Source organism: Barbus barbus, assembly GCF_936440315.1.
Source record: "Barbus barbus genome assembly, chromosome: 33".
Classification (NCBI taxonomy): Eukaryota; Metazoa; Chordata; class Actinopteri; order Cypriniformes; family Cyprinidae; genus Barbus; species Barbus barbus.
Genome location: NC_136761.1, coordinates 17041011 through 17065340, shown reverse-complemented (window position 1 = coordinate 17065340; position 24330 = coordinate 17041011). Strand labels below are relative to the sequence as shown.

Here is a 24330-nt window from a genome sequence, read left to right as displayed (position 1 = left end):
GTATCAGGCTTGGCTGGAATGGCTTTGTCTGAAAACACACACACACACACACACACACACACACACACACACACACACACACACACACACCAACACCTGCCTTCTCTCTCTCTTTCTCACACATCCAGTAACTAATGCCATTTGACCTAGATTAATTTTCAAACCATCTGTCAACATTAAGTACAAAAAAAAAAAAAAAGATAACAGTCAGTTCCCAATCCTGGAAAAAGGAGTTTGTTATCAGTCTAAGGTCTGCTTACTTGCTAATCAGAACACGTCTATAACAAGTGCAGTGAAATGGGCCTTTGAAAGAACGAGAGAAAACAGTGAGTGTTTAAAGTGAGTGCTGGATGCCTTTGTTTGATCTGCATGTTACATGAGGAACGGTGAGAATCAGATACTATTGCTGAAGCATCATGACTCAGGGCTATGCTGCTGCCACTAAACACAGTAACCACAACAGGAAACGCCTCCTTCACTCACACATTGCCCTATAAATTACAGCACAAGATGAAAAGAGGAAGACAAACGGTAAATGAGAGAAAAGGGGAGTGAAAGACTAAAAATGCCAGCAAGAGAGAGGAAAGAGGAGGGAGAAGCCACTTCACATTGTATTTGTTTAGACTTGTCACAGCGTATCAGAAGTTTGCTGTGAGAACACCTTCCACTCAGGCCTCTCGTGTGCCACTGCTAAAGGAAGGCACGCTACGCTTTGAGTCAATGTGTGTGTGTTTGTGAGTGAGCGAACAAGATGCCCAGAAGGACTGTGTCAGTTCCCCATCCCAACGGAGATCCAACTCCAAGTAATTTTGGAAAGAAAGATCTCAATTCAAATGGAGACCCCCACGCCGTAGCCCCTGAGGAGAAGGTGGAACTGCGGAAGAAGGTGACCCTGCTCCGAGGAATCTCTATCATCATTGGGACGATCATTGGTGCGGGAATATTCATCTCTCCGAAGGGAATTCTGAAGAACTCGGGCAGCGTGGGAATGTCACTGGTGGTTTGGATTGCCTGTGGGATTCTCTCTCTTTTCGGTAAGTGTCCCACACAACACATACCTTAACATATGCAAACATCAGTGTGTTAACATGTGCATATGCTCTCACACACAGACTCCCATTCATCTTTTTTTTTTTTTTCACACACATTATACAGTTTGAACAAATGACCCAAATAGCTCTCCCACTGAATTCTTGGTTCCTGATAGAATCAACAGTTGCATTTTAATTTGAGGAATTGTACAGACCATTTTTATTTTTATGTTTTTATATTGTGACTAACCTAACAGCTCTGCTGTCGTCATTCACAGACATTCATTAGCACACACCACTATGCCAACTGAAAGAAATGTGTTCTTTAAAGGACATTTGACTAAAACTTTAAATTGACATTTACTAAGCCTCATGACATTCCAAACATTTTTTTCCAAGGGACATCAAAGGAGAAGTTTAGCAGGTCTCAGCTGTTCTCTTCCTCACAATAAAGTAGATGGAGAAACAGGACAAAAAAAACAGGACAGGTCTAAACAGGACAAAAAAAATGCACCATATAGGCAGGTTTTTCTAGTGACTTTTGTGTGAAGAACAAAGTCATTATTCACTAAAAATCCTAAAAAACTTGTTTTTCATGATCTACATTCAGATTCACTGTATGGACTTAAGCAGTTTTTGTTTGTCGGCCGACTAAGTTTTCTCAGTGTGTTCTGCGCCGTTGGCTGAAGTTGGTCCTCGTCGCCTTTTTTCGGCCGATTCGACATGTTGAATTGGCGTCAGAGCTCGTCGGTCCGTCTGGCCATCTGATCATTCTGATTGGCTGTTCAGCTGGCGAACCAGTGCGTGAGAAAGGTGCAGAACGGATGTGCTACTTGACCGACGGGTGTCGAGCATCGGCTTGGTGTGTCAGGGCAACTTTGGACCCAGACGCTGCCGACGTGAGCCGACCCCGCAGTCTGCTTTCGTCGAACACTAGTTCATTGGCGTCGGCTTGGTGTGTACCGGGCTTAATACCTTCTTACTGCACATCTGTTCATTTGGCTCTCCATAACTCACCTTTTTCCTGATTGATTAGTAGAGTACTGCTAGTTGAAGTCACAAAGACAGAAAGAAAGGAGGACTGGATGATTTTAATCACATCTGGAAGAATGAGTAGGCCTATTTGAAAATTTGGCACAGTGGATAAAGCTGCATTTGTTCAAAGTAGAAGGAAAGACCAGTCTTGCTTGCACATTGTGTGCTTGCACATTGTGTGCTTGCTCATTATTGCTCATTGTGTACACTGCAAAAGTATTTATACAAGTCTTAGTCAGAGCAATCATTTAACCAACACCTTGTTAAAAAATGTATTGTGCCAACTCATGGTCCTGTTACATCAAACGGTTTCCTCAATTACACAATAATTGTGTTTACACAATATTTGGTCATATTTCACAGTAAGATTCAATTAGTTAGCACAAGGATTCCCAAACCTTTTTTGTAGTTGAACCATTTTGACCTTGAGTATCAATGAGTTGCATTGAGTATCATGTATTAGTCATTCTTGAATCAGAATCAGAATCAGAATCAGAAAGAGCTTTATTGCCAAGTGTGTTTGCACACACAAGGAATTTGTCTTGGTGTTATAAGCTTCCAGTACAGAAGTACAAACATAGTGCAGACAACATATAATTAAGGTGATAAAGAACACTAATGAAGAGAATATACAATAATTAAGAATAACAATAGTAATAAAAATAAAAATATACAGAAAAGAGACATGACCATAGACAGAACTGTGAATGTGCATGTGTCCTATGTGCAGATGAAGGTTTGATGGGTTATTTACAGATGTACAGTACCGGGGTGTGTTATGTGTTGTTCAGGTGGGATACGGCCTGGGGGAAAAAACTGTTCTTGTGTCTGGCTGTTCTGGTGCTCAGTGATCTGTAGCGCCGGCCAGAGGGCAACAGTACAAAGAGAGAGTGAGCTGGGTGTGAGGGGTCCAGAGTGACTTTCTTAGCCCTTTTCCTCACTCTGGAGGTGTAAAGTTCTTGGAGGCTGGGCAGAGGGGCACCGATAATTCTCTCAGCAGTCCTAACTGTCCGTTGTAGTCTTCTGATGTCTGTTTTGGTAGCTGAACCAAACCAAACAGTTATAGAAGAACATAGGACAGACTCGATGATTGCAGAGTAGAACTGTTTCAGCAGCTCCTGAGGCAGGTTGAACTTCCTTAGCTGGCGGAGGAAATACAGCCTCTGCTGGGCCTTTTTCGCAATAGAGTCAATGTGATTGTCCCACTTCAGGTCCTGGGAGATGGTGGTGCCCAGGAATCTGAATGACTCTACTGAAGTCACAGTGCTGTTCATGATGGTGAGTGGGGGGAGAGCAGGGGGGTTTCTCCTGAAGTCCACTATCATCTCCACAGTTTTGAGCGTGTTCAGCTCCAGGTTGTTAAGACTGCACCAGACAGCCAGCTGCTCAACTTCCTGTCTGTAAGCAGACTCGTCACCATCCTTGATGAGGCCTATGACTGTAGTGTCGTCCGCAAACTTCAGGAGCTTGACAGAGGGGTCCTTTGATGTGCAGTCATTCGTGTAGAGGGAGAAGAGCAGTGGGGAGAGAACGCAACCCTGAGGGGCGCCAGTGCTGATGGTGAGAGTCCTGGATGTGAGTTTGCCCAGCCTCACTAGCTGCTGCCTGTCTGTCAGGAAGCTGGTGATCCACTGACAGATGGAGGAGGGCACAGAGAGCTGTCTCAGTTTGTCTGAGAGAAGGTCAGGTATGATGGTATTGAAGGCCGAGCTGAAGTCCACAAATAAGATCCTTGCATAATTCCCAGGTTTGTCGAGGTGTTGCAGGATGTAATGCAGTCCCATATTGACAGCGTCATCCACAGACCTGTTTGCTCTATAGGCAAACTGAAGAGGATCCAGCAAGGGTCTAGTGATGTCCTTCAGGTAGGCCAGGACCAGTCTCTCAAGTGACTTCATGACCACAGACGTGAGTGCGACAGGTCTGTAGTCATTAAGTCCAGTGATTTTGGGCTTTTTGGGGACGGGAATGATGGTGGAGCGTTTGAAGCAGCGGGGAACTTCACACAGCTCCAGAGATCTGTTGAAGATTTGTGTAAAGATGGGGGCCAGTTGGTCAGCACAGACTTACAGACTTGAGAAGTGGGACAAAAAAAAAGTCTAAGATGGCGGCGCAGATGGCAGCTATTGTGCATTGCTCTTCAGTGTTTGTACTGTTTTTGTTTGTTTTTCCTGTTTTTTGTTACTCAAATACGATCAGTTTTACCAGGGATGACCTGCTGAACATTCGGCAGAACACACCACAAAATCTTTTACTGGATTTTGACTATTCGGACGTTTTGCTGGACATTGTAGTTGGCTGAGCCGTAGCTCTGGTCAAACGCTTCAGGAGGACGCACAGATGGGGGAAACGAGCCGGCGCGCTCGTGAAGCTTCGTCAGCGTGGATTTCGAATGCTGTTGCCTAGCATCCATCTGGCGAATATCCGCTCTCTACCCAACAAAACAGACAAACTCCTTCTGCTCTCCCGGACAAACAAAGGATTTTTCTAACTCTGCTGCTCTGTGTTTCACGGAAACCTGGATAAATGGCGACATACCAGACAGCGCGTTACATCTGCCTAATTTCTAGCTGATCAGAGCAGATCGCGACGCGGAAGCAACGGGGAAATCGCACGGCGGCGGGACGTGCTTTTACATCAATGAGAGGTGGTGTACAGATGTAACGGTGTTAAAGAAGATGTGCTGTTCAGATCTAAAAACGTTCTTCATTAAGTGCAAGCCATTCTATTCGCCGCAGGAGTTCTGCTCATTCATTCTCGTGAGTGTCTACCTTCCACCGCAAGCGCACGTGGGCACAGCTGTACAGAAACTCGTTGATATGATCACAGAGAGTGAGCAACAACACCCGGACTCTGTTTTAATCATTCTCGCGGACTTTAATAAAGCAAATCTCTCCCGCAAACTGTCAAAATACAGACAGCACATCACATGTCCCACCAGAGACAGTAATATACTGGATCACTGTTACACAACGATAAAGGACGCATATCACTCGGTTCCACGAGCAGCTTTAGGACTCTCTGATCACTGTTTGGTTCATCTTATTCTGTCCTACAGGCAGAAACTTAAATCTGAAAAACCTGTATTAAGAACTGTTAAAAGATGGACTAATGAAACAGAGCGGGATTTACAAGCCTGTTTCTCTCTCACTGATTGGACTGTTTTTGAAGCTGCTACCACCGATCTGGACGAGCTCACAGAGACTGTAACTTCATATATCAGTTTCTTTGAGGATATGTGCATTCCTACCAGGACTCATCTAACTTACAACAACAAGAAACCATGGTTCACTGCAAAACTCAGACAGCTCCGTCAGGCCAAAGAAGATGCTTACAGAAAGGGGGATAAAGTCTTGTATAAACAGGCCAAATACACACTGGAAAAGCAGATCAGAGTGGCAAAGAAGAATTATTCTGACAAGCTAAGGAACAAATTCTCTTCCAGTGATCCTGCTTCAGTGTGGAAAGGTATGAAAGACATCACCAGTTACAAGTCACCATCCCCCAGCGCTCTGGAGAATCAACAACTGGCAGACAATTTGAATGTCTTTTACTGTAGGTTTGAAAAAACAATCCACACACGCCCTATACACCTCTCCACACAACCATTAACACCTCCAGCAACCCTCCTCTCCCCCACACCTACAATTCAAATCAGTGAAGATGACGTGTGCCAGGTCTTCAGAAAGAACAAAAGAAGGAAAGCACCAGGCCCAGATGATGTGTCACCAGCCTGCCTAAAAACCTGTGCTGATCAGCTGGCCCCCATCTTCACACAGATCTTCAACAGATCACTGGAGCTGTGTGAAGTCCCCTCATGCTTCAAACGCTCCACCATCATCCCCGTCCCAAAGAAACCCAAAATTACTGGACTTAATGACTTCAGACCTGTGGCTCTAACATCTGTGGCCATGAAATCATTTGAAAGACTGGTTTTGGCTTATCTGAAGGACATCACTGGACCCTTACTGGACCCCCTGCAGTTTGCCAACAGAGCAAACAGGTCTGTGGATGATGCTGTCAATATGGGACTGCACTTCATCCTGCAGCATCTGGACAGACCAGAGACTTATGTGGGGATCCTGTTTGTGGACCTCAGCTCCGCTTTTAACACCATCATCACAGACACCCTTCAGAAAAAACTAACTCAGCTCTCCGTCCCAACCTCTGTCCGTCAGTGGATCAACAGCTTCCTGACAGCCAGGCAGCAGTTAGTAAAGCTTGGTAAATTCACATCCAGCACCTGCACCATCAGCACTGGAGCTCCTCAGGGCTGTATTCTCTCCCCACTGCTCTTCTCCCTTTACACCAATGACTGCACATCTAAAGACCCCTCTGTCAAGTTCCTGAAGTTTGCAGATGACACCACACTGATTGGCCTCATCCAGGACGGTGACGAGTCTGCTTACAGACAGGAGGTTAAGGAGCTGGCTGTATGATGCAGTCTTAACAACCTGGAGCTTAACACGCTCAAAACTGTGGAGATGATCGTGGACTTCAGGAGAAACCCTCCTGCACTCTCCCCACTCACCATCATGAACAGCACTGTGACTGCAGTGGAGTCATTCAGATTCCTGGGCACCACCATCTCTCAGGACCTGAAGTGGGACAATCACATTGACTCTATTGTGAAAAAGGCCCAGCAGAGGTTGTACTTCCTTCGCCAGCTGAGGAAGTTGAATCATTGAATCCGTCCTCTGCACTTCAATAACTGTCTGGTTCAGCTCAGCTACCAAATCTGACCTCAGAAGACTACAGAGGGTAGTCTGGACTGCTGAGCGAATCATTAGTACAACCCTCCCCACTCTCCAAGAACTGTACTCATCCAGAGTGAGTAAAAGGGTTGGTAAAATCACTCTGGACCCCTCACATCCAGCACACTCCCTCTTTGAACTGTTACCGTCTGGTCGACGCTACAGAGCTCTGAGAACCAGAACGACCAGACACAGAAACAATACACTCAACAATAAACGTGGAACACACAATTCTATTATTTATTCACCACACTTGCTTACTTTTTTATTTATCTATTTTTTTTTTCATTTCAAATTTGTACATATCAGACCTGTACACACATAATTATCTATATTATATATTGTGTTTTTGCTGTTTTGTACACTTGGATATTTGTATTATTCTTTAGTATCTGTGTCCTGTCCTGTTGCTGTTTCTCTGTTTCACTATGGAACTTCTGTCACTAAAACAAATTCCTTGTGTGTGTAAACATACTTGGCCAATAAAGCTCATTCTGATTCTGATTCTGATTCTGATTCTGAAAATAGGGTGCAAAATTGAAAAAATAAAACCTTGTACTCAGACAAATGAAACTACATTGTATCTTATATGTACTAAGCTACTGAGCTATGATTTGATACAACCTCCCAACTTTTCTCTTTTTTTAACAAAATGTGCTTTTACCTTGGATTGTGTAATATAATTTCAACTTTATCTTTAACAGCATTCAAGATGTTTTTAACATTCCAAAACACATTTTCATGTTAGCAACAGATTACTCTTTCACATGTGACCAACAATTCCTAAACTAATATAAAATATCATAATGAAATATTATCAAAATTGACACATCTGACGGTGGTGATGAAAACCTGAATTTGTAGTCTTTTTAACTATCAAATACATCGAATCAATCAATTACTATATTAAAACAAACACAACAAACAGTGAGTATTCTATTGTTTATAAAGCTTTTATTCAAGAGTCACATTTAAGTATTTTGATATATTATTGGAACACAAAATCTGACGGTGTTGACAAATTTGGCATTTCTTTCACAAAACAAATGGAATTTATGTAGCAACCATTTGGTGTTTTTTTCTGTTGATGCTAGATGCTAATGGAACCTTCAGGAGAATAAAATGATCTAAGTATTTCAAACTATTTCATCAGAAATTGGAAGATGGTGTTGACATATCATGGTTGTGACCAGGAAATATTAACATTAGGATTTAAAATATTCTAAAACTGACCAGAGTCTGTCTGACACTGATGTACTCTGCAGAGGAGGATTGTGGAAAGGGGGTCCTTTAGAGTGACAGCTGCCCCTGATATTTCCTGATTTTATTATTTTAATGAATGTCTGACGGTGTTGACAAATAGTGGGGACTCAACTTTGAAACCAACTTTGAAACCAAACCTTCATTTTTTGACCTCCGGTTCTTTTCAACACACTGTGGCTTCTTTATTTCTTTATTCTTTATTTGCGACTATGCTAATTTGTGCTGTGCTTGGTATATTGCATTGGTGGATAGGCTATGTAAATGAGATGTTGCATCTGTGTTCTTTAATTTGCGCATTGTTATTAAAATATCAGCAGAAATTTCCCTCCCTATTGGTGCTGTTTTGGAATTGTGCTCTTGCGCTAATATGCACCTGAAAAAACATTCCAAGTTGCATATTAGTTAAAATGTAAACATTGGTAAACTGTAAATTTAACATTAACAACAGTAGTAACATTTATTAATTAACATTAACCTAGATTAATAAATTTGGCAAAAATATTTTTTGTTAGCTCATGATACCTAATCCATGAATTAATGTAAAGAAATTGATGGCATTACAAATCGTTACCATAATCTTTAATGTTACCATAATATTTAATGGGACATGACAAAATCTACACTTGATTATGACACTTAATTTGCTGTCGATCATTTTCAGTCAACATTAGGGGCTAAACCCTTCGGTTACATGGATGCCAGTGAGAAATACTGGGTTCAGGAAGCTCAATATATCAAACAGCTGCAATAAAGAAATTGATGGGAAATGGCCCGAATGGCTTCAGATAACATAAACTTGGCAATTGATGCATGACACATACAGTATCCAATAAAGCTCCACTATGAACACTATTGATCTGTCCCTAATTCATTACATTAGTAAGAAGTTCAGGTTTTACTGGATCGTCTCTAAGCAAGAATTTCAGGCTACGTGTGAAGAATCTGAATAGAGGGCCTGTCTAATGCGTAATGTGTGTGGCCATGCATGATAGAGGCCGATATTGTCTTATGCCATCCTTTGATGGTGAGAAGAGCACGGTCTGACACCATGGAGGTTGATGGCTTCGTGTGTGTCGAAGAAGAATTAGTTTGTGTATAAGAAGAGCGTTGTTTGACAGTGTGTTTATTCATGTGTATGTCAGGAGTCATTTCACACTTGTCAGCTTTCTTTTGTGTGCAGCAGCCAGCAGGCTAGGAAAAGCTGAGCCGCCATTTAAAAAAACTGCCCATTCATCCACAGTTTCTCTCAGAGACAGAATTCCTCAAATCTGCATTCTGAACTCTCCTGTTGTGCCTTGTATTTTAGAGCTCTCTTTACATTTAGCTTTTGAAGCTCACAAGTCAAGGGCTGCGAGTGAAGCAGGCTTTGATTCGAACAGAGTATTCATTAAAACGTTAAAATGCACAGAACTAAAAAGAGCTTGCGTAACTGCCCTCTCAAAGAACGAACAGATGGTCCTAATGAACCGACTTAACCATATGCCTTTAGGGTTGCTTTGCAGGTGTTGCATACATCTTGCCACCTTCCTGAAAAGTTATGGCACTCACTCGCCACGACTGGCCTTTGTCCAGGCACTGTCACCTCATTTTGCCAAAGTATAAAAGTTTTGCCTTCAGTTTTCCCAGCTATTTTTTCCTTTTGTCCCTTTCAGGTGCTCTATCATACGCTGAGCTGGGTACCTGTATTAAAAAGTCTGGTGGCCATTACACATACATTCTGGAGGCATTTGGTCCGCGAGTGGCTTTTGTGGGATTGTGGGTCGACATGATTGCCATAAGGTCAGTAAATCCTCATTCATCCTCTGTCTTCATTGTCAGGTCTCTGGAGAACTGCCAGAATAAACAAACGCAATCCCTTCAACGCCCAGAATAAACACAAGCAAAGTCTTCCAGATGAAGGTTATCTCTCAATATTACTGCTGGGCTCCGGTAGTCATAGAATAAAAACCAGAGATGAAGTGTCTTATGACAATGAACAAGCCATCATGGAGGCTCTCACGCAAAGGCTTAAGGGCTGCATGCAGCAGGTTCATATTTAGTCACAACACCATCAAGATTAACATCTGCAGCTGTAGTTTGAAAGCAAACCACCGTTACATGAAAGAGAGTACAGCACATGGCAAAGTTTCACCTCAGACTTTTGTAGGGTATATGTGGGACTCGTTCAGTAAGTTTAACAGAAAAACGCAAGATAAAATGTTCTATTGCAATCATGATTAATCAAAAACATAATCAGAACATCATGTTTTTGAGTGATTTACAAGATATTCAGTGCAGGACACAGTGCTCAGCATTTATTTTCTCATCTTGAAGACCTGCAGGTTTGGCTGTAATCGCTCTGGCATTTGGCCGCTATATTTTAGAGCCCATCTTCATGCCATGTGGAGTTCCTGAAATTGCCATTAAAGTGGCCACAACAATTGGAATCAGTAAGCTTTATATCATTTATATATTCGTATATAAATATAGTGCTGCTTGATGACAGTGTGTGTGTACGGGTTAATGTGTGCAATATTAACTATGAATTACTGTGTTTTCCTCTTCACTGCAGCTATGGTAATGTATCTAAACAGCATGAGTGTAAGCTGGACTGCCAGAATCCAAATCTTCCTCACATTTAGCAAGCTGCTCGCTATTGCCATTATCATCGTTCCAGGATTATACCAACTTTTCAAAGGTATTTGGTGTTTTTTTTTTTTTTTTAATTATGCTTATATAATGCTAAAAAAGCTGTGGTTTCTTGATTAAGAGCTAAATGCTGTAGTAAAATAAAAATGTATACATCTAAAAATGAATAAAATTATTATATTTAAAATTATTAGTGCTGTCAAATGATTAATTGCGATTAATCGCATCCAAAATAAATGTTTTTGTTTACATAATATATGTGTGTGTACTGTATATTTAACATGCATATATAAATATGCACACATCCAGTATATATTTTGAAAATATTTACATGTATATATTTATATAATTTATTATATATAAATAGATTTAATATATAAACATTTTTATTTTTCTTAAATATATACATGTATGTGTATGTATTTACATATACACAATAAAATATACACAGTACACACACATATATTATGTAAACAAAATGTTTTATTTTGGATGCGATTATTAATTATTTTACAGCATTAAAAATTATACACACCAGCGTTTAAAAGTTTGAGGTCTGTAAGATTTTTTAAAATTAAAATGTATAATTTATTTATAATTTTACAATTTTTATTATTTTTTAAAGACATAATTTTACAAAAGTTGTTCTTCAAATAAACACTGTTCTTTTGAACTTTATTAATGAAAGAATCCTGAAATAAATCCTACCAACCTCAACAGTAGTGTACAAGGTTGTTATTTTTTTTAATCAATATCAATTATTTATTTAATAATAATAATATGCTGTGTGAAATGAGTTCTGACTGAAAAATACATTGGCGATGACCTATAGCCAATGAGACTTTGAAAATCGTGCAGTGTGAACTCAGCATTAGGAAAAATAAAAATTAGAGATAATATCAGGCTGTGTTAGCTTACCAAAATGCTAATCATTTGTCACTGATTTCTTCTGCAGGGGAGACCAAAAACTTTGAAAATGCATTTGAAGTCAACTCCGTAGATTTGACAGGACTTCCTCTCGCCTTCTACTCAGGGATGTACGCCTATGCTGGCTGGTGAGCCCACCTTCTAATTCCACACAAATCCCATAATGCCTATAAAGTCTTTGAATACATCTTTTGGTCTCGTACAGGTTTTACTTGAATTTCGTGACTGAGGAGGTGGAGAATCCTGAGAGGTTAGTGATTGGATAGAAAAAATTAGATTTTTGAAGGAGAGGTTTGATGGTTTAATTCAGCTGTTTCTAGCATGGAAAACCAAACCACAGTGCTGACTTAGGTGTTAATTTCCATTCCCCAGGACGGTGCCTCTTGCCATCTGCATCTCCATGGTGATAGTAATGATCTGTTACACAATGACAAACGTGGCATATTACACTGTGATGTCAGCAGAAGAGCTGTTAGCCTCCAATGCCGTAGCTGTGGTGGGTCACTCCCTGTCTGCTTCTATCACACATCTTATTCATTAACAACAGCAGTGGCAAACCCAAGATTCGAACATTTTTCATGTAGCAGCAGTAACTGGTTCTTTTAAGAAAGAGATACTAGCTTTATAAATGAGTTCAAGCAATTTGCAGTAGTGACTGTAACAGTCAACACCTTCCGCCTCAGCAAAGTAAATGTGATTACATAAAGCCAGTGGCTCTAAATGCCTGTCTGTTTCATCATATATCTCTTACAAATAATTGACAGCACCAGAATCCATGCACAGAGATCTCCTGCTAGGCTCTGAAATGCTCTAAAAGCTTTCTCATCTCGTTAGACATCTGTAATGCATTCATTTATAGCCTTCGTGTCTCTATACAAGCTCACTGTTTATGGAAAATATAAAGCCTTTTTACTGCACTGATTATTCATAAACACCAACAAGTCAAAAAATTGAAGATCAATGTTGTTTTTCTATTTTGCTTCACAAAATGAGCTCCTCTTTCTCACTCTCTTTTCATCTCGTCGCTCGCTTTCCATTCATCTTTCCCAACAGACATTTGCAGAGAAGTTGATGGGAAACTTCTCATATGCAGTTCCGGTTTTTGTGGCTCTGTCTTGTTTTGGGTCCATGAATGGAAGCCTGTTTGCTATCTCAAGGTGTGTGTCCCAGTTTTGAGTCTCAGATTGCATTACCTGATTTTTATTTTAAAATAGAGTGATGAGAGTTTTAGGGAAATCAGGAAAATTTTAATGATTTTTTGAGCGTATCTTAGTATAAAAGTACAAATTCCATCTCAGGAGAAAACCTGCAAATTGCTTCAAGAGTGTGTTGACAATTACCCTTAGCATATGAAAAATCACTAATTAAATTGAGTTTTTTCAGCAAATTTAAATCTTTAGTCCCTAGTAGTAAGTAATATATTTAAGATATATTTATTTCATAATAAGTATAGTTCAAATCTAATAACATATTTACTGACATATCGGTCGAGACTTAATGATATAATATAATTAAACTTTATTGGTAGGACTACTTGTGCACAATGCACATTTCTTAATATTAAGCCTAAATGTGTTTTAATGTCACTATTGATGATGATTGTATGATCTTTAAATAATATAGGTCTTTAAATGCAAGATATCTGAAATCTACCTAAAGTATACTTGCAATAGCTTCGCTTTAGCACAACTAAATATACTTTCATACTTCAGTATATCTTTAGTTAGACTTCAGCACTACCTCCAAACAACTAAAGTACAAAATTAGTTGTACTTTAATTTAGCAGACTTTAAGTATACCAGTTTAGTTTACCAAAAGTACAACTGCATGGTATTGTTTATTAAGTACATAAATATGTAAATGTATTTGTAGTATATTTAGCATTAAATAAATGTATTTCAAATACATTTTAGCATATTTATTTTTCACTAGGCGTTTCAGAGTATTGACTTTTTGTAGATCTTGGTTCGTATTTACAGTGGATGTTTTAACATTGTGTCTCTCTTCCACAGAATGTTCTTCGTGGCCTCTCGAGAAGGTCAGCTTCCTGAAGTTCTCTCGATGATTCACATACGCCGACACACGCCATTACCTGCTGTGATTGTCCTGGTGAGTCATAGATGCAAACATGTCCCACTCAATAGTCACCTGAACTGATACTCCTGTACATCTGAACAAAACCGTTTGCTGCATCCTTTCTTTCCACATATTGAGCATTTCAAGTATCAATGTTCAGTGATGATAAAAAAACCCATAAGAAATTACTCATAATGGCATTCCAGGCCTATACACATTTGAAAGCTTCAAAATAAATATGTTCCCACTGTCAAAAGCCTCAGAAGATCTTCAAAAAGGAACAGAAAAACTTTCACTTTACAGGACCACTTTTTGTCAGCATGTATTTTTCATGTCTACATGCCTACTTTATCTTTCTTTCAGTATCCGATCACACTACTGATCCTCTTCTTAGGGGACATCTACAGCTTGCTGAACTTCATGAGCTTCCTGCGCTGGTTGTTCATCGGGGTGGCTGTGGTCGGCCTCATATACCTACGCTACACACGCCCTGATATGCCACGACCATTTAAGGTGACCCACTTTTCTGTGCTGGCAGCCTATTATCTCATATCTCATACATCTCTAATGTAATATAACAGTTAAATACTTTAGCTGATTAAATTAGAAGAGGCTGGGTGTAAACATGTAAATGAATTTATGATACGGCTGTGGATCCCCTTTAGATATGAAACTGAAGATTTTACAGATATCCATGAGTGCAAACAAACATGTTGTTTGAAGGAAATGAAAATTCACACTTATGAAATTCCAACTCTTCTTCTGCAAAACACTAACTTTACAGGTCACGATAAAAGGGCACACATGCACAATAAAGGATCATGAAAATGATCTGCTCACTACATTCCATAAGTCTTTTGGAGTCATATGATTTATGAGGAACAGACCTAAATACAGTCTAAAATGGAAAACACATGCGATTTATTGCACTTTCCAAAGTGCAAAGAAAATTTCCTTCTTTATCTTTGTGTTTTTTGCTTTCTCAGGTCCCTATTTTCATCCCTGCTGTGTTCTCCTTCACCTGTTTCTTCATGGTCTTCCTTTCTCTATATTCGGATCCAATTAATACAGGGATTGGCTTCGCCATCTCTCTCACAGGCATCCCTGCGTACTACATATTCATCCACTTCGAAAGAAAACCCAAATGGTTCCAGAAATTGTCAGGTCAGAGGTTACATAAATGTAAATGGCAACAGCATAAAACTTCTGAATATTAATTTTTATCTAGTTACAAATTAATGATTCTTATAATGATGGCCGACAGGAAATGAAATGAATAAAAACAATACTCATTGTGCGCAAATTATGAAATATGTGGAAATATATTCCATACGATATCATATGCATTTGCTAATTAGTGAGGTTGGTTATTAATGTTTGTTTCCCTTGTGTTTCTCAGACTCTGTGAACAGATCACTACAGATCATCCTAGAAGTGGTTCCTGCTGAACACTGACCCTTAATCTTTTTCTTTGCACGTGTATGTGTGTGTAGGCTATACAGTATCTGTTAATTCATGTAGTATCTAGTAAAGTAGTTCTCAACTGGTGGGTCACTGCCAACAAAAGGGGTTGCAACTGTGTTCTGAGTGACAGCAGAGAGAGAGAACAATCCTAAATGCAAATAGTAAAATGCAACTGACACAAAACCAGTTGAGACCTTCTGCTGTCGTATATCCAAAATGAAATCGGATGTCCCTGCCTCAGTCCACCTGAGAGAGAGATTTGTAACACTGTCATTTCAACACATTATTCATTTTCCAATGCTGTGAATCACCTAACGTGACTGACATAAAGTCCATGCATTTTACTGGTGATTTAGAACCTTGGCCAACTTTCCTCTTCCGCTTAGTCAATTTGCACTGCTATATCTTTATACACGTCAATGTCACAGACGTCATAACAAGTGATTCCACTGAGGTGTAACTCAAGAATGGGATCAGCCAGGGATTTGGACATTATCTGTTTCACTCTCCTCAATGGATGAAATTCTGTTGTACAGACATGACTGTACATGTAAAAAATTAATAATGGCTACAAGAGAATAGCTATTCTGTAGGGTCTTGTCTGACCAATAGCATATCATATACACTACAGTGAAATTTCTGTATACGATACACTGGACAATCACCTGGATATTTTTATTGCCTGTAATGCTGTTTTATTGTACCATGCAGGAGAACTCCACAGAGCACTAATTTATGTTGATTATCGGTCCAGAATTGCTTTTAAACCTATTAACAACTTAGTCTCCCATTCAACTTGAAAATTAATCTTATTTATGATCAGTTTACTCCCAAGTGAATTGCCAGTAATGATTTTGCACATTAACACTGTGTGTGTTTAAATACTAAATCACCCACATACTGTATATCCCGATAGGACAGAAGCCTACTTGATAATGTCTGAGTTTAAGTATTACTGGGTCATCAGTATTATGTTATATTATTATACTGTTTTAGAAAAAAGTGTTTGAGACACTTTTACAGTCACTGGTACATTTTTGTACAGCATATTTTATACAACTATATTGACTAATACAGTAGAAACAAGTTTTGTAAAGCTACGAGCAAACTTTGTATGACCAATACTACCAAATTAAATAAAAATATTTGCCTTTGTCTTTGCTCTTGCTGAAGAAAATGTTTCTGTGATGTTGTTTGATTATAGGAAAAAAACTAAAGTTGACAAATTAGAGAATTGTACATGATTGTTCAGAGGCACTTTATTTCAGTATATATATATATATATATATATATAGTGAGTGAAAGTGAAAGTGAAAGTGAAGTGACATACTGCCAAGTATGGTGACCCATACTCGGAATTCGTGCTCTGCATTTAACCCATCCAACGTGCACACACACAGCAGTGAACACACACACACCGTGAACACACACCCGGAGCAGTGGGCAGCCATTTATGCTGCGGTGCCCGGGGAGCAGTTGGGGGTTCGGTGCCTTGCTCAAGGGCACCTCAGTCGTGGTATTGAGGGTGGAGAGAGCGCTGGACATTCACTCCCCCCACCTACAATCCCTGCCGGCCCGAGACTCGAACCCACAACCTTTGCATTACGAGTCCGACTCTCTAACCATTAGGCCACAACTTCCCCCAGAGCTAATGTAGGACTCCAAAGTGTGACTAAAATGGGCACAAACTCTACAAAAACAAACAAACAAAAAACACTCACATTTGTGAAAATAAAATCTACTCTTGAATCTTTGAATCTAACATGTTGACAGTTGTGAAAACTTAAGTGATTTCATCAAGTTATCATCATTGTTCCTTGTTTCCATTGTTTTTGTCTGATTTGCAACCAATTGACTTTTATGAGAAGGTTCTTTGTATGAGTTAGACAAAATTACTCAAAATGATTGTTTCAACCGCACTTGTGTATGTGTATATATATATATATATATATATCATAATTAATTAATTAATTGAGTCTAATTCAAGCTGCTAACTCACAAGTGCGGTTGAAACAATCATTTTGAGTAATTTTGTCTAACTCATACAAAGAACCTTCTCATAAAAGTCAATTGGTTGCAAATCAGACAAAAACAATGGAAACAAGGAACAATGATGATAACTTGATGAAATCACTTAAGTTTTCACAACTGTCAACATGTTAGATTCAAAGATTCAAGAGTAGATTTTATTTTCACAAATGTGAGTGTTTTTTTTGTTTGCTTTTTTGGAGTTTGTGCCCATTTTAGTCACACTTTGGAGTCCTACATTAGCTGATCTGGATGTCGACACACTCAATACAAAAAACTCAATCCAATTATAAAAACCAGTGCAATTATAGATTAATTATAGATTACTCTTCACTAAGCCTATAAAAGTCAAAATTTAGCACATACTGTTTTCTCTTTGAGAATTACAGTCTAATCACATTCAGAGTGGTAATCTGGACCATGTGATGTCCTAACATGACCTAAAAGTGGTTAGAATGTCTTAGTGTATAGTGGGGTCGTTGATTGTACATGACAGGAAATATAATGTTGAAAGCACAAAATGCGTTCTTGTGTCACACTGTGAAGATTTTGATCAATGAACAGGTCTCACTTCATAGTGTCTGCAGTTGTTGAAAGAGACCAGTCAATGAAATAACAGTAGCATGCAAAACCCAACTCGCAGTATTTGTGTGTGCGTATAAGTTGTTGGCATTTGAAGGGATCTGGGAGCTGAATGATTGATCCATTCCACTAGGATGATTGCATTACTCCTCTAATACCTCAACCGCTTACTGAGCCTCCCCGAGAAGATGAGAATACAGTAAGAAAGAAAACAGAGACGGCTGAGGAAGAAAACCTTACTTCACCCACACAACAACATTAATGTGAGTTATGCTTGTGTATTAAACTCAGCACCAGTATATGTGTGTGTTGGCACCACCAGGGGTCCCATATCGCAGGCAACACAGCTCAAATGACTTCGTGAATAAGTTGAAGCTGGTGAACCGGTATTGAGTGCCAAGATCATGGCACTGGCCCAACAGACTAACACACACACGCAAACACACTTGAGTGAACATACATCCCTGCCATTGTTGGACAACTGCCCGCAACAACAACAACAAGAGGAGGCCAGCTTCAGAGATGGGCATAATGCCATTACAACAAGAATGAGCATGTTTGCACATAGGCCAGTTCATTCACACAGTCTGAAGATGGAGATGCACAGCTTGGTTAGTAGAGTTATGCTGGGAACCCTACAATCTTCACTGCAACATGGGGAACATAGTGCTCCATGCTAAACTAGAAATCACTAAAAGGGACAGAATGGGAAAAATGATGGAATGTGGAAACAAAATGTTTTCCTTCACCAGCCATTTTTCTGGCAACTGACTGAATAAATAAATATTATTATCATGACGACAGGCTGGCTTTTCAACCATTTTCCTGTCGTCTTTCTTCCATAGGTTACTTCTGCAGTTCCAGCTGCTGTCACATGGGGGCGATCTAGTAAAGCTCAACAATCAGGCCTCCAGACATGAAAGAGCTAAGAAGAGGTTGTGTACTGTGAGATCTCCATCGATCAGTTAGACACAGCAGCTGCTGCTCACAACAACAAATAACTTTGTGATCTATAATGCATTTTCTAATCCGCGCATCTGCACACTCATTCATCTCCGTGATCGGCTTCACGTTGAAGATCAACGGCTCCTTCGGTCCTTGCAGACAGGGTCATGATTCTGCCTGACAATAAGACAGTGGGACTGATTTACACGTTCCTACACTCTCTTTTAAAACCTCTGGTTGGCTTCACATTTCAGACACTTTTACAGCTAATAAACCATCCATCCATCCAGGGCCATAACCATCACAGGCGTGAAGAGGGATGTGTTGCTTTCAGTATTTAGATTAGTGGTCAATCAAAGTGGGTTTTTGTAAACCAAAGTTTACAAATCTTGATTTTTGGGCTTCTTCCATGCATCCAACAGCGCAGTTAAAAAATTAAAAAATCGCAACAAATGCAGAAGCCTGTTATTTGCAACAAGCAACCTCTATAGTGGTTTTCTTTTGGGAAGACTGGAATCTCAATTACATCAGCTGGAGAAATGGGACATGAAATGAGATCGTGAGGCCCACGTTATTGCAGCTCGGCAAATATGTGCACACTTCGCATGTGCAACTAGCTTAAGTAAATGCATTCATTAGCATGCACATTTGTGACTATAACAGATCCAGTCTCAACCATCCTTAAAAATCTGGTCTTTTTAAGGTTGTCATAATTCCCAGTCAGTTGTGAAATGCTAGATCTAAACTGTTTACATTTATGCATTTGGCATTCTCCATGATCTCGGTGTTGTGAGCACCATGCATGACTATTTGATACTACATTAAGATATATGCCATCTCAAATAAGAATATTAAGGTATTATGAGTGTGTGGTGACAATATGAAAAGAGACGCAGGGTGACTAACCAATGATCACATGCTCCATCGTGGTCTGTTTCCATATTGTCTGTGTAACAGAGCTTGTGACTTTCTGTCTCGGTGGATGACTTGCACATTTGTACTGTGAATGGCCATTTGTCCGTTGCATAAATCTGTGCATCTGTGTACGTTTTTATGCAGTGACTGGCAGACAAAGTCACCGAAATTACTTACTCTCCATCTCTTACAGAGTGATTCACGCCTCCCTGACATTTCATCAGCCTTGGGGTGTCTGTGTGTATGCATGTGCGTTGTTTGTGATGGTGCAGATATATGCATGCCACTTACCCGATCTTAATGGCATAAAGGATGAACATGTTTATGTCATGCTTGTATTTATGGGAGTTCATATATAGTAGTTTACATACACAGCAATAGGGTTTGACACTAAACATTCTGATTGTATCCAAGACCTTAAACCTATTTAGAAAAACTTGTACACTCACAGAGCACCTGCAGAATAACTGCTGTTTTGTTTTGTGTGTGCATTAAATATACAGTATATACTACATATAGCTCCATAAGGATATATGACATACTAATGACAGCACTGTCCTGTAGTGTGACATGCTAAATTCTGTTAAATAATTACAAAATTATTATGCATGCAATTGGCATAAATTCTTATTAATAAAAACACAGAAGATTGAAATTTTAAGATTCATGCCAATTTCTAAAGCTTAATAAACTCAATAAACTGCAAAAAGGGTATTACAATGGTGAAAAAACCCATGTTTTAGTCCATATCTGTTAGTTTTAAGGTCATCTTCACTCTAATCCTAAAAGTTGAATTATGCAGAAATGCACATTTTAAAATGTACAGTCTTTCTTAAAACACAGAAAAAAAAAAAAAAAAAAGACCCATTCTTCACGACATATTAACATCCAATCAAAAGTGACGTTGAATGTCCAAGCTATACATGTGCTATACCTATCCTTCAAACCTTCCGTCTTTGTTATATATTAAATTATTTATCATGTTTATGTTCTTCCTTATAAAGAAACGGATTTATTTGTGTGTTTGTAGGCTCATGTGTCCAATGTAACATTGAATACTGCAGCTTGTGCATTATTTATATTGCATTATTATTTATCCCTGTTGCTTGTGCACAGCAGTACTCATTTGTCATGAAAAGGACACAGAAAGTTCCTCTATTATCAGAGACATCCACACACATGCTTGCATGCACACATGCACACACAAACTTTATTGAAAATCTTGTTTAAAGAATACAATCAGAATCATAACCAGCCTTTGAAAAAAAATGCTAGAAGTATGAGACACATTTGTGTGAGTGTAGACAAAAGAGGCATCATGTGAAAGCCATGTGAAAACTATATCTGCAAGTGTCATCTATCAGAGTGACGCTACGGCTGGTAACCTCCAAGTACCCTCAGACAAATGCTCCCATTGTTTTTACTATCTTCGGAGAAATTCACATACTTTTTGTTTGTGCATGCAAAGTTCATTTATTTTAAACTCTATATACTCTTTATTTTAAACTCTATACCCTCACCCTTAGGCAGTTGTCTACAGGGTGGACCACAAAGTCTTAACCTGTCACCTTCATTTAGACTCAACCTCAACATGTCTACAGACCTTTAAATATTATGGTCTGTTTGTGCATGTGTCACTATTTTTTCTCTTTCCATCTCTCATGGATGACTAACTCAAAATGTGTGCATGAATATTAAAACAGCTCCAATCAACATGTCTCTATTCACACACTTCTCCACTGGTGGCCCCAGATGTTGAGTTGGGACAACTGTTAACCTGCAGTCACACTGCTCTCAAAGATATCAAAAATTACTTTTTAATTTTATTATTATTATTATTTTTATTTTTTTCATTACTTCAGTGTGTAATCTGTCGAGTAGGGATGGACAATATCTGTACCATATTTTTAAATGTATATTGAATAATATGGCCAATTATTTTGATATAAATATTCAGAATTTTGCAATCATCTTTAGCAATTCTCAAATTAAATATCCATTTTTCATAGTGTACATTATAATGTGATGTCAATTGGTTTTAATTTTATTTTTACAAAATAAATTTAGACAAATTAGTATTAATAGTATAAACTGGGTATATTATAAAAAATAATGAATCATGAACCAACCATCATTTTTGTATCTATGCATTTTCAGTACTGAAGGGAAAAAAGAAAAAGAAATCCTACCAATATCCCAATGTAATTATCTTTGCAAGTTAATAAATCTGAAGCACCTAAAGACATGACCTCATTTTCTAATGTTCTCCTTAAAAACACACAAATACACCTATTTATATGCCTATTTATTACAAAATTTAAGTAAAAAGACACTAATTTACAAGTTCCAAATTACATAATACAGCAACCATGACCTAAGTGAACTAACAAGGACAATGCAATGGATATAGGAAGCCACGTGGAGGGACCAAAATTATATCTATCTCCAAACAATCTCGTTTTCTGTCTTAGTAATTTGGTTTGGAAAAGGTAGTTATACCTGAAATGACTGTTATTTTCTTCTTGGCATTGCTGTATGACTGCAGAGAATCAGTATAATTAAGAACAGGGATGGACATCCTCTAGGACCTGATTGGGTGCATTAGGTAGCCAATAAAAGGTCTTAAAAGTCAGCGTTCTTAGATATGATGTCCTAAGAGGTGAGCAACAAACTCATTATCTTCCATTTTTAGTATCTAGGACAATGTGTTTCCAAAGGCTGTTGCCAAGGATAGATCAGCAAAAACCTGTGTTTATTCCTGGTGTACATCACAAACTGTAATGGACCTTAGTGATACATTAAAGGTGAAGTTCTTTGCAACCATTTCAGACAGGACATGGGCCCCCTGAGATCGGTTTCTTAAAATGATGAAGTGCATCGTCTACTGTCTTCACCGAGTGATGAGGATAGCACTATAAATCTTCATTAAAACCTGTCTCTTGTTTTGACAGCCTATGCAGGTTTTGCATCTTCATAACTACAATGGGAATCTTGCAGGCTTTAGGAATATGTGGCGTCCTGCCATTACGTATCTGCAACAATGTGTTAATTTTGTTAAAAAAACAACAACAACAACAGATGGACAGAGAGCAACAGGACGCAACAGAATGTAGAGGTCTCAAAAATTGTTCAGAGTTTAACCAATTTAACATGACACAATGTCTCAAACAAGTAGAGCTTATTATGAAAAAAACAAGGTCAAAGATGTCCATCTGCATGTGTACAATATATCAACTTCTAAAGCAATTTTAAAGCCAAGTATATGCAATTTGTCTGCACAATAATGCAGTGTCTCAGAATTATGTTAATTTGGGAGCTATCCTGTCATTATTAATATTTGAAAATAAATGTGATTAATTTGATTAAATAATTGTCTGATCATGTAATCATTTCAATTACATCTTCACAATAAGGTTTATTTCTTTTACACTAGCCAATGCATTATCATGAACTAACAATACAATAACCAAAACTTGCATTTATTTATACTGTTAAAGGCATAGTTAACCAAAAAATGAAATTTCTGTCATTAATTACTCACCCTCATGTCGCTCCAAACCTGTAAGACCTTCGCTCGGAACAGAAAATAAGATATTTTTGTTGAAATCCAAGAGCTTTCTGACCCTGCATAGACAGCAACTCAACTACAACGTTCAAGGCCTAGAAAGGTTGTAAGGACATCATTAAAATAACCGGCCCCTGTGCATTGTGATATTCTGCTAAACGCATATCTAAGACTGACAAGGAAGAGAAGAAATTGTTGAATAAAGTTGTTATTTCTGTTTTCATTGTGCACAAAAAGTATTCTCGTAGCTTCATAAAATTGCAGTTGAACAACTTATGTCACATGGACTATTACAATGTCCTTACTACCTTTCTGGGCCTTGAACTTGTCAGTTGCGTTGCTGTCTCTGCAGGGTCAGAAAACTCTCGGATTTTATCAAAAACATCTTAATTTGTGTTCCAAAGATGAACGAAGGTCTTACAGGTTTGGAACGACATGAGGGTGAGCAATTAATGACAAAATTTTCATTTTTAGGTGAACTAACCTTCTGATTTCTGCATGTACTACAATATTTTAACATTAAGCTGTATAAACTAAAATTTCTGTAAATAATCTTCATAATGAATTAAAATGACTAAAATTGAAACTAAAATTTTGAATCAACTGACAGTCACAGACATCTACGACTCCTATGCAAATACACACAGATTTATATTCATTACAGAGGTAATGAATTGAATACTCCATACATGACGCACCACAGGTATCTACTCCTCTTAGCGAGTAATAAAATACTGCACAGACACACATTCTAATGAGATCCCTGGAATACTTGAAGATTCTTTGTGAAACTGTGAATGTCTGTGTGCTTACAGATACATTCTCTCCACAAACAGAATGTGATGAAGATGATAAACAAGGTTTATGTTTATCGGGGGGTCATTAAAGTCCCCCAGGCCTCATTTTAGATGTGTGTGATCTGTAATGTGTCTCTCTGTGTGTTTTTTTCTTGTTTTACTGCTACATATAGATGAAGATGTGTAGGAATAGATTTGCCCACTCAGGTTATTTGTTTGAATGGATTAACTGTCAGATGCAGAAATTATATTACTATGTGGATGACCTCTGGAGAATGAGAAAAGGTATCAGTGCAGAGATTCTTATTGTCATGGAGCTC

At 38.6% G+C, this 24330-nt stretch overlaps 1 protein-coding gene across 1 annotated transcript; it reads left to right on the top strand.

Annotated features, from left to right (window-relative positions):
* Positions 1-477: 477 nt before the first annotated feature.
* Positions 478-16348, top strand: LOC306853159 (cystine/glutamate transporter-like). The gene is made up of 12 exons (XM_079390362.1): positions 478-1034; positions 9736-9862; positions 10397-10512; positions 10635-10760; positions 11667-11766; positions 11844-11888; positions 12011-12134; positions 12692-12795; positions 13651-13747; positions 14078-14227; positions 14701-14878; positions 15114-16348. The coding sequence occupies exons 1-12, from the start codon at positions 752-754 to the stop codon at positions 15167-15169; spliced, it is 1506 nt and encodes a 501-aa protein (XP_079246488.1). The 5' UTR covers positions 478-751; the 3' UTR covers positions 15170-16348.
* Positions 16349-24330: the final 7982 nt, after the last annotated feature.

Bases quoted from the DNA above. Each gene is read 5' to 3' on its own strand.
- LOC306853159 (XM_079390362.1), top strand. From the start codon at position 752: ATGCCCAGAAGGACTGTGTCAGTTCCCCATCCCAACGGAGATCCAACT. The intron at 10,513-10,634 runs GTAAGCTTTATA...TCTTCACTGCAG, and splicing joins GGCCACAACAATTGGAATCA to CTATGGTAATGTATCTAAAC. The intron at 11,889-12,010 runs GTTAGTGATTGG...TCCATTCCCCAG, and splicing joins GAGGTGGAGAATCCTGAGAG to GACGGTGCCTCTTGCCATCT.